At 35.9% G+C, this 12,178-nt stretch overlaps 1 protein-coding gene across 6 annotated transcripts in view; it reads right to left on the minus strand.

Annotated features, from left to right (window-relative positions):
• The window catches only part of HSD17B4 (hydroxysteroid 17-beta dehydrogenase 4), a 92,211-nt gene that overhangs the window by 60,927 nt on the left and 19,106 nt on the right, over positions 1-12,178 (minus strand). For all 6 annotated transcript variants that reach the window (XR_004482163.2, XR_004482161.2, XR_004482162.2 and 3 more), the window contains exons 5-9: positions 11,658-11,679; positions 11,504-11,550; positions 9,951-10,035; positions 8,672-8,859; positions 1,760-1,851 (exon numbers count right to left, since the gene is read on the minus strand). Coding sequence is in view for 3 of the 6 variants with exons in the window: in XM_033423823.2 (XP_033279714.1) it covers positions 1,760-1,851; positions 8,672-8,859; positions 9,951-10,035; positions 11,504-11,550; positions 11,658-11,679 (434 nt within the window). In the remaining 3 variants the exon portion in view is untranslated. The remainder of the gene's footprint in view (positions 1-1,759; positions 1,852-8,671; positions 8,860-9,950; positions 10,036-11,503; positions 11,551-11,657; positions 11,680-12,178) is intronic.

The following is a 12,178-nucleotide window of genomic DNA, read 5'->3' on the forward strand; positions in this document are numbered from 1 at the left end:
GCAGTGGTACTGATAACAGGCAAGAAAAATATCATCTTTTACCATACTTGGGGAGTGAAGCAACAAGCTGCAAACTCCTCACAGGTGCTAGAAACAACAGCTCCAGTCGATCCAAAAAATCTCTATCTGCCACTCTAGATATCTATCAAAACTTGGCAAACAAAGTGTCAATTTACATTCAAGGTTTAAGTCAGGATATTACACACCTCTCTTACTGTATTTTGTACTCAATCTCACATAGCAAATGTCCCTTACTAAAAATATTCACAATATAGTAAAATAAAAGAACAACATACAAAACTTCATCTACAGCATTATCCTAGTTATCTGTGTATGTTTGGGTGTGTGTGTAAACTGTATACCTAAAAAAAAAAAGCCTATTCGTGTAAAATGCACATCTAATAAAAGACTGGAAAAGAATATCCACAAAAATATTAATAGGAGTTATCTCTCGATAGTGGTAATGTGGGTGATTTTTATTTTCCTCTATATACTCCCCTATATATTTGAAGTTTTCTACAAAAGCATGTATTATTTTTGTTCACAGAATTAATAACAAACATAAATGTAAAAGACAAAGAATTTTTTAAAAATTCCTTAATGAGATAAAAAGACAGACAGACCAAATTTTGAGCTCCACATGGCTTGATATTATTAAATTTTTCTGTAAATCTAGAGTTGTAAAGTTCTTTCCACCTCTAATTTTCCACAATTCACAATCAACGACTGTGATTAAGAAAGCAGAGGCACCTATCTCTGCATAGACTGTTTTTCATTTACTAAACAGCTTTTTATTCAAATAAATCAGGCTAATATATATCATTCACTTCAAACTGAGCCAGGTAATTTTGCTACCAAGAAATATCTTTGGATGTCATGTATTCCACATGCAACAGGTTTATTATTATACTACCACAGAGAATCAAATAAAGGGGGGTGGTCTAAAATATAACAGTTCATCCTAGAAAAGAAAAAAGAGATCAAACTCAAATGAGGACTAAAAAATATATAAATCAGCATAAGGAGATCTAAAGGGACTTTGATTATAGAGTGAAAACTGAACCTCATTGGATGGTAGGATTATGTGTGGTTTTTATTTTTATAGCAAACATGTAAAGCTTTGCAACAGGGAAATATAGCAAAGTTTATTTTTAAAGTTAATACAAATAATAAGTTGTGTTTACTGATCTATCATACCCAGACTGAATTCCTGCTATACTGATATAATAGTTAAAATTGAGGGGTGACTGCTCTGTACGCTAAGAGTTTAAGAATATGATCTCCAGTTCTCACAACAAAACCCCAAGAAAACGAAAACTCAGGGAGGTTAATTTGTACAATATTCCAGCGAGCCAGCAATTACCAGAGCAAGAAATCAAAACCTGGCCTGGCTGACTTTAAACCATCACCTCTGTCCTTTCACTTAACTTACTACTCAGCATCTCTAACCAAATGAGACTTTCTGTATCTGACTAAACACATCAAACCAGTCAGTCACATTTTCATTTGACAAGAATATCAGAAATGAAGAACTAGGGAAGAACAATTTACAAAGTTACTGTTACTTTCTCAAAAAAGGACAATAGTCATACTTGTTCCTTAATTATAACATATACATAATATTAAAAAATATACAAGTGATACCAACTGATGCAGATTTTTACAAATGTGAACAATTGGAAAATACTAATTTTTGAATCTTTTTTTATATTATTTATACAAATATTGCTTTGGGAGAAAGTGCAAAGGTGCAGAATACCTCAAACAAGCCACCATTTTCCTCACAACTGTCATGGCAAAGCCAAAGGACCAGGGGTGCCACGTAATCTGGCTTCAGAGCTTCCAGAAGATCTGAAATAAATAGCCAAAAAAAAAAAAAACTATCAACAAGAATATATACGTATTCAATCAATCATTTTACTTTCTGAAAATTCCTCACTTATAAAATTATAGGTTCAGAGACTTTTTAAATAAACAAGAAAAAAAATAGATATACATAATTAATTAGTATTAACATCCAAGGCTTTTAGAAGAATCTTTTCATCCCAATGGAGACATTCAGGCTTCTAACATAGAAGGCATCAGATATACCTTTCCAAGATGGGTAACGTACTGTTTAGAAGACAAGTTAAATCTGCCTTGGCAAAGACTGGTGAGCAAAGGCATACATAGCATAATGAACTTAGGTACCATTCATTCCCAAAACTATTTTGCTCTCCCAGAAGCTAGAACACTACAAAACAGCCTTGACAACTGTAATGACAGTAAGATGATGTAAAATGGACCTTGCAACCATTACTGATGAGTCACAAAGTGTAAGAAATATTTTCCTGTTATATACCTTCTGTGAGCAACTTAACAGAGCAGAAAGGTACTACACAAGGAGCATGAACACCTAGATTTTACTGCTGGCCCTGCCATGTAGGCAATTTAGGGCATTGAGCACAGCACTCAACTCTCTTGGACGTGTGTCTGTATCTGTAAGATGGTAATTAAAATGCGTTACCTGCCTATTCTACTAAGTTGCTGCAAGGCTCAAATGAGACAAGATTTGTAAATACATCTTATAATCTTTAAAGAATCAAATAAATGTAAATTTTAACTGTGAAGGGACAAAATATAGTTTTATATTTTAAAGTGACAAAGATGACATTTACAGTCCCTGTAAATTAAAGAGCAGCTCTAAAAACCCTTCACTTTACAGTATTCCTGACCCCAGAAACTGTGAGATAATATATACTTATTGTTTTAATCCACAAAATTTGAAGTAATTTATTACACAACAGTAAATAACTAATACAGCGTGGGAAGTTAGTTCATGAGTATTCATCCTAAGATTATGTTTCATTTCATGTAAGAAACATGTAAGTCACATATATGACTTTCCATTTTTCAAATATATTTCAAAGGGGGAAAAGAAATTGCAAATGTCTCCACACATTACTCTTAACACCTGGTTCTTTAACAAATAATTCCTTTGACAGCCTGTAAGTTAATATTTCAGAGGAAAAGAGGAAAAACGCTGAGGCAAAATAAATTTTCAGCTTTTTCTAAACTATAAAAAAGTAATAAATACCAAAATTTAAAATAACAGAAATTCAGAACCTGAAGGGCTTTTAAAAATGATCTGTAACAACTCTCTTCTTTTACAGAAGAGAAAGCGGGTCCAGAAAGATTAAATTATTTGTCTAAAGTACATCTTATTCTCCAAACATCTTTCACTAGGGTTTGGTGGGCATAAAAGATACTACATTAAACAGTGACTTAACATCTCTAGAGGTCAAAATTAATGGAAGCTACATTCTCAAAGGAAAGCAAATTTAAAAGCTAAAGTTTTGTTTGTTTGTTTGTTTGTTTTGCAATACGCGGGCCTCTCACTGTTGTGGCCTCTCCCGTTGCGGAGCACAGGCTCCGGACGCGCAGGCTCAGCGGCCATGGCTCACGGGCCCAGCCGCTCCGCGGCATGTGGGATCCTCCTGGACCGGGGCACGAACCCGCGTCTCCTGCATCAGCAGGCGGACTCTCAACCACTGCGCCACCAGAGAAGCCCTAAAAGCTAAAGTTTTCAATATTTTCTTGAAAACTTGCTGCTTCCCCAAGAAAGTCTACAGCCCATGGCAAAAAGTGACTTAGGTAGGAGTCTAGCACAGAAATGATACGCATAAAATTCTAAATAGTGGTTGTCTCTTGGCATGAAGCAGAGGAATAGAATAGAAGGTATAAAGTTAGATGCAAGTAATGTTCCAATTCTTGGGTTGCGCAGTGAGTTCGTGACTATGCATTACATTTTTTTTTTTTTTTTTTGCGGTACACGGGCCTCTCACTGCTGTGGCCTCTCCCGTTGCGGAGCACAGGCTCTGGATGCACAGGCTCAGCAGCCATGGCTCACGGGCCCAGCCGCTCCGCGACATGTGGGATCCTCCCGGACCAGGGCACAAACCCGCAGGCGGACTCTCAACCACTGCGCTGCCAGGGAAGCCCCTATGCATTACATTTTGATGCTTTACTTCTTGCCAGTAACCTACACTGTTGTGCATATATATGTAGTATTATACTTAAATAATCCAGTTCTTTAACAAGAATTCCTTCAATAAGATATGAGAGTATAAAGAGTTTTTAAAATAAGGGACTTTTTTAAATGGCCCTGCTGACAAAAGAAAAGGAAAAAAAATTAGATCTCAGGTACAAATAGCTCTTCTACACTAAAGCAAACTGGTTAGGCACAGCTCTTAGGAAAAGCTAGCAAGTGCATACTTGTTTGGTATTACAAATTCCAAGTTCTAAAATGAACGTTAGCTCAAACGTGGAAAGTAAAATGGTACTGTGAAAAAGCATTTGTATGCCATGAAGCTAATTCTAAAGTAATTTCACTCATCAATTGTTTTGTACTGTTTCACAGAAACTACTTTTAAAGTATTATAGATATTTTCTTTTTAGAAATATGTTAAAACCAGGAGTATCAAAAACCATACACAGTTTTTCACCAGTCAAGTATTCTATTTATTATATAACTAAATAAATAAGGATTGGCTCTCAATCATACATTTAAATTTTTAAATTTAAAACTTTGTATTTCATGTTTTCAAAGAACAAAGTTGGAAGACTCACATTACCTGATTTCAAGACTTACTGTAAAACTATAGTAATTAAAACATCATGGTATTGGTAAAAGGACAGGCCCATAGATCAATACAACAGAACAGACAATCCAGAAATAGACCCACACATACATACATGGTCAATTGATTTTCCACAAAAGTGCAAAGGCAATCCAAATCAAGAATGAGGAATAGTCTTCAGGACAAATGAACTCGCAGTTTCTTCCACAAATAATTGGCACTTTTTTAAAAAGGAGAATGAGCTATTATATGTTAGATAAAACTTAAGAGATACAGTAACAAAACGACTGTGAACCTTGTTTAGATCACTGTGGAATAAACTAACTCTAAAAAGATATTTTTTAGATAATGAGGAAGTTTTCATATAAATCTGGTATTAGACAATGTTAATGAATTATTTTATTTGGTGTGATATTGGCATTGTGGTTACAATGTCCATATCTATTAGAGACACATTTCCAAGTATTTATTAGGTGAGATGCAACATCTAAGATTTGCTTTGAAATGTTACAGAGAAAAAGGGAGAGGGTAACAAAATAAATAAATCAATAAAACAAAATCATTTTGAAATATGCCCAGAGCATTCTGTTCTCCTTAACAAAGGCCTATCCTCAAGGGAAGCTACCCTAGCCTTATCTGACTTAAGGGAAGAACAATTAGACTAGTGGAACCCCTCTAGCCTTCCTGTCTCAAATAAGGGGAGAAAAATAAAAAAGACTAAAAAACTCTACTGAAGGTGAGAGTCCAGAGACTTTGACCTGCTAAAAAACATGGGGATTTAATCATAAGATTATAGAACACTTCCCCTCGCCATAATTTACAGCCACTTCAACAGGGCTCCAGTATAACAACAGTGGATTACAACTGAGAGAGCTGCAAACACAGAGTACCTAGGGAAACCCAAAGACAACAGGGGACACAAAAACAATGACAAAGAGGAAAATGTAGCCTCTGACACCAACAGCTACAGCAACCAATAAATGCAACCTAACTCCTAGCTAGATAAACATGAAACCTCACAATAAAGCTCTGAATACCACACTTTCTACTACCCCAATACATCATGTTCTGTTTTCAACAAAAATTTCAAGGCATGCTAAAAGGCAAGAAAAGTACAGGCTGAAGAGACAAAGCAAGCCTCAGAACCAGCTTGAAATATAGCAGAGATTTTGGAATTATCAAACTAGGAATTTAAAGTAACTGTGATTAACATGATAAGGGCTCTAATGGAGAAAAGTGGACAACTTACAAGAACAGATGACAACTGTAAGCAGAGAGAAGTAAATGCTAAAAAAATCAAAACGAAATGCTCAAAAACAAAAACAGGGCTTCCCTGGTGGAGCAGTGGTGGGGAGTCCGCCTGCCGATGCAGGGGACACAGGTTCATGCCCCGGTCCGGGAAGATCCCACGTGCCGTGGAGTGGCTGGGCCCATGAGCCATGGCCACTGGGCCTGCGTGTCCAGAGCCTGTGCTCCGCAGCGGGACAGGCCGCAACAGTGAGAGGCCCGCGTACCACAGGAAAAAAAAAATATATATATATATATATAACATTTTGAAATGAAAAAAGAAAAATCAGTAAGCTTGATTTGAATATATGTCAATAGAAACTTCCCAAACTGAAATGAAATGCAAAGAGAAAAAAGGACAAAAAAATAAAAGGGAATAGAATATCTAAGAACTGTGGTATAATTACAAAAGATATATTGGGACTTCCCTGGTGGCACAGCGGTTAAGACTCCACGCTCCCAACGCAGGGGGCCCGGGTTCAATCCCTGGACAGGGAACTAGATCTCGCAACTAAGAGTCTGCATGCCACAACTAAGAGTTTGCATGCCACAACTAAGGAGTCCACGTGCTGCAACTAAGGAGCCTGCAAGCCACAACTAAGGAGCCCGCGAGCTGCAACTAAAGGAGCCCACCTGCTGCAACTAAGATCCAGCCCAACCAAATAAATTAATCGATTAATTAATTAAAATAAAAAGAACAGGCACATAATGGTAATACCAGAAGTAGAAGAAAAAAAGAAAACAACAGAAGAAATATTTTAAGTAGTGATGGCTGAGAATTTTCCAAAGTTAATCACAGATCCAGGAAGCTCAGAAGACATCAAGTAGAATATTGCCAAAAATCTACACCTATTGTTATGCATACTATAGTCAAACTGCAGAAAAAACAAGGAGAAAATCTTGGAGGAACACAGAGGGAAAAATACCTTATGCATAAAGAAACAAGGGAAGAATTATGTCAGACTCTCCTTCAGAAACCATGTAAGCAAAAGAAGAGTGGAGTGAAAGATTTCAGGTGCTGAAAGAAAAAAATTACCAACCCAGAATTCTGTACCCAGTGAAATTATCCTTCAAAAGTGAGAGAGACTAAATTATATCTCAATAAACCTGGGTGGGGGGGGGCGAAAAAAAGTGAAAGAGACTAAAGAGAATAAAAAAACAAGGTAAAGACTGGGAAAAAATATTTGCAAAACACATATCTGATAAAGAACTTGTTTCCAAAATATTCATGGAACTCTTAAAACTCAACAACAGGAAAACAAAGAACCCCCCCCCCAAGAAACAAGAAGAAAACAAAGAACCCAATTTAAAAATGAGCAAAAAATAAGAACAGAAACATCAAGGAAGACAAATAAATGGCAAATAAGCACAGGAAAAAAATGCACAACATCATAAGTCATTAGGGAACTGCAAATTAAAACAATGAAATACCCTATACACCTATTAAAAGAACTAACATGCGAAAGACTAACAATAATAAATGCTGGCAAAGATGTGGAGCAACAAGAACTCTCACTCACTGCTAGTGGGAATGAAAAACGATACAGCCATTTTGGAAGACAGTTTGGAAATTTTTACAAAGCTAAAGATAGCTTTACCATACAATCCAGCAATTATTCTCTTTAATATTTACCCAAATGAGTTGAAAACTTACGTCCACACAAAAACCTGCCCATGAATGTTTATAGCATCTTCACTCACAATTGTCAAAAACTGGAAACAATCAAAATGTTCCACAATAGGTGAATGAAAAAAAAATTGTGGCACCTACATACCATGTAATATTATGTAGTGATAAAAAGAAATGAGCTTCAATCCTCCCAGACATTTGTGAAAAAGAGGAGAGGATGAAGAGATGGAACACAGGAGATTTTTAGAATGAAACCATTCTGTATGATCTATAATCATGGGTACATAACATCATGCATTTGTGAAAACGCATATAATCATACAACCTAAAGAGCGAGCCCTAAAGTAAACTATTAACTATAGTTAATAATAATCAATCAGGGACTTCTCTGGTGGTCCAGTGGTAAAGAATCTGCCTTCCAACGCAGGGATGCGGGTTCGATCCCTGGTCAGGGAACTACGATCCCACATGCTGAGGGTCAACTAAGCCCGGGTGCCACAACTACCGAGCTCACATGCCTCAACAAGAGAGACAGTGTGCCACAAAATATAGAGCCCACGCACCCTGGAGCCCATGTGCCGCAACTAGAGAGAGAAAATCCACATGCCACAACTTGAGAAAAGCCCGCGCACCACAACGAAAGGTGCCACATGCCTCAACGACCCGATGCAGCCAAATAAATAAATAAAAATTGGTCAATACTGGTTCATCAATTGTAATAAATGTAGCACACCGATGTAAAACTGTGTGGGAGGAGGAGTATATGGGCACTCTCTTTACTACCTGCTCAATTCTTCTATAAACCTAAAACTGCCCTAAAAAACATAATCTATTAATTGTTTAAAATAATTATTATTATAAAACAGTAAGAATGCTATTACCTCGTTCTGTAAAGAAAAAATGTATGTATGTCTACCTACACAAAGAGAAAGTTTATCTCAGTGTGGTAGAATTATGGGTCAGATTTTGTTTGTCTGTGCTGTCCTAAATTTTCTATAATGAACATAAACTACATATAATGCTTTTTTAAATTGTAAGGAAATTTTTTTAGCTACTCAAAAAATTAAATACTTTTACAAAGCTCACACCACACAGGTATGTGAGGAACAGCATTAAAAAAATCTAAACTACTTACCATCAGGCAAAATGTTCTGGGTCAACCGTGATCCAGCAGTAGGGGCGATAGTGTTACAATGAATGTTGCTTTTCTCGCCTTCAACTGCAAGACAATTTGAAAGGCCCAGAAGACCCAGCTTTGCAGCACAATAATTTGCCTGGCCAAAGTTGCCATATATTCCTGAAGCTGATGAAGTCATGATGATCCTAAAAGGAAAATCAATCTCTCAACATCATCTTTTCTATATTTTGATAATGTTGCAACTCTAAGCATTTTTTTTTCTTTTTCATTACTATTATATCTGTCAAAAGCAACTCTGTATACTGCCATTAGGTCCTTAAAGTCATGATTCATATATTTAAATTAATATAAATAATAAAAGTAATCTCTCAAAATTCAACTGCGAGATTTTATTGTTTTAGAAAGAATCCCTGGTCAGTATCAAATGAATTCAAGTGTAAGAATGTATATTCATTATCTACTGAAAACAATAAGTATTTATAAACATAAAATAAACTGCCAATTTACAAGTTAAAATTTTAGTAAGAAATATTAGATCATGAAGTTCTAATTCTTTAGTCCTCATCACTTTGCTCCTTTCCCTTTCTGGATAATATTAAATGCCTCATATTAAAACAATACCATCTCATAATCTGACCTAATCTCACTTACTCTACTTAGTAGAACAAGTAAATCCTATCATTTACTTTCAGAAACTGCTAGTATCAGGATATACTAGAACTCTCCAATAAGAACAGATATCACATGCAATTTACTTCTAGTAGATGTGTGTGAACACTAAGTTAACAGGAATAACTTTTACATTAGAGCCCATGGGTCCACTTACTAGGTCTGCCACGTCTGAGTCACACAGATGCAACTATAAGAGTCTTACCGTTCCTAGTTTACAAAGACTAACTCATGTCTGACCAGTGCCAGCTAGTAGAAAACATCCACTCATCTCTCCCCAGTTGGTCACTGGACACAAAAAATGATATTTTGGTTAGAGAATAAAGTACTGCTGAATCCTCAATGTTTGTACTGCTAAAATATCAGAGAATAGCAGGAGAATCATTAATAATGAAAAGTAGGAGGTGAAAAGAAATACTAAGTTGTCCAGCTCGTTAATCTATGACTGACACCAGTGTAACGGGGAGGCATCTGCCAAAACTACATTTAAAAAGCCTGTGCATATCTGAAGGTGTATTTTTCAACGTCAAAGCAATTCTTTTCCTCTGTACATAAGAACCCACACACGCCATCTCCAATCCCCCTTGACAGCCACATACAACTCTACCTTCCAAATTTCTGTTTCTTCATGTGATCCCACGCTGCCCGGGTCACCAGGAATGAGCCCCGCAAATGAACTCTCTGGATGATATCTAAAACAAGAAATTTTTATCATGAATATTGTCAAATCTAGACAGAGCTATCTCAGAATCAACATAAGCAATGACTTACTTATACAAAGATGTTCATTTTATACCTAGCATTCAAAATCAACTATTGTCACATTGCACTCAGAGTAATCATTTTAGCTTTAGTTCCAGTTACATAACCAATCAATAATTCATACCCATTTTGCCTATAATTTATGATTAGATTATTATCTAACATAGCTAACTTTATCATAAATACAATGCCACCTAAATACGATGCCTATGCACATCTAAGTACAATGCCATCTTTAATTTTTGCCTACTTTATATAAAAATTCATTAATACAAATAACCAAGAATTTTACATATATAATTGGGACTCAACACAAACATTAGTTAAAGCATAATCAAAACCACTCAGCTCTTCATCAAGAAATGTTTATAAAATGTTCAGTATATCTCTAAATCCCTATTTTTAACAGGATTTGCAAATGAGTTAGAGAGAGCTGGGGGTCGGGGCGTGGAGGTATAGGAAAGAGGGGGAGGGGAAGAGGGAAAAAGAGAGACAGAGAAGCCTGCTTTCTGAAATGTCAATCTGATGAACAGACAACTTGGAGGATGATTCAGATAAACAAACAACTCTAGATTTAATCTTACTCTGATGAAACCAGAAAAGGACACACTCCAGCCCCATGAGAGCTCAAAGCAAAGCACCAGCTTAAGTCTCCTCTGCCAACAAATTCTATCTTTCTCAGCTCCTTTTTTTCTTCAGTTATTATAAGGGAATTGGAAACTAAAAGCCTGTCTTTGCTTACTTCTAAGTCAGAAAGATATCTTGCTTCCTCCAAAAGAACTTCTAGCAATATTTCCCAGAAACACACTCTATAAACAATGATGTAATTCATCTCAGTTAACATGCCTGCCACCATCTCAGCCACCAATGCTTGTTTTAGTTCTGATAGCCAGTGAAAGTAAGGGCAAAAAAGAGCAAACAGGATAAAAAAATTTTATAACTGTGATTGTTCATCATCTAAACTCAATCTTTCCAACATGACATTCCTAATGGAAATTTTTCCTACTTATTAGAAGTTTCAAAATTATGTCTAGGTTTTTCCCACCCACTTCTCCGATCTCCATCATTTTTAGTGCCTCAGACTCTCTTCCATAGCCTGCTCTTGCTCTTGAAATAAGAATCATACAGCCAGACAAGCATGCAAAAGGCTGTTAGAAACAGCTAATACTGCAAGAAAATGCTGACAATCTCTCAAAGAGAAAAAGGGAAATGGACGAAAGTCACAAAAGCCTTTTCTGCCAACTGTTCATTTTCAGTTTTAAAGCTTATTCATCACTTATATTAGCAGAAGCAAAAATAGGTAGAAGCAAGTTTTTCCTTAAGTGTATAAATGTATCAAATATTAGAAGGCTAAATGGATAAGTATGTTCCAGAGAACATATATTTAAAATAACTTACCCCAGTCTTCATCACTTATTCTACCAAAGGAACGGTCCCTCAAAATTCTAAAAAATTGATATTACATATGTTGAGAAGAGAAAGTCAACACTTAAAAAAAAAAAAAAGTTTGCATGTACATAACTTTATTGGAAATTTAAAAAGAAATACTCACCCAGCATTGTTGATCACAACATCTACAATATAAAAATATTCAAGTCACAAATATAAAAGCAAGCATATTAATTTGCCTTTGCTTACAACTCACATTTCTTTCAAAAGTGTTCCCTGCCTCCCCCCGCTCATGGAAAAGTAGATATAATAGGTAACAAGTGCTAGCAGAACAAAATTTTATACCTATAGCAAAACAAAATCTGGTTCACAAAAGCACAATAAATACCCCATTATATCAGTGCTTTCCTCTCAAGTCTACATACCTAAATGTTTCCACCTCTACCTTCTGCCAAAATTCTGTGAGCTTATTTACAGAATTAGCAGTCACACAACTCTTAGGTTCTTAGAACTCAGTGGTAATCGTAAGGCATCCCTCAATTAACTTCAAAATTCACTGGGAAAATTAAAAGTTTAAAAGATTTTTCCTTGCCACTCAAAAGTCAAAAGCCCAGAAAGGAAACCATTAGAGTTAGAAACTGATGGCCTATCTTAATACATAGTTGCGTTCTCACTATAAAAAAA

This window comes from Orcinus orca, chromosome 3 (assembly GCF_937001465.1).
Source record: "Orcinus orca chromosome 3, mOrcOrc1.1, whole genome shotgun sequence".
NCBI classification, from domain to species: Eukaryota; Metazoa; Chordata; class Mammalia; order Artiodactyla; family Delphinidae; genus Orcinus; species Orcinus orca.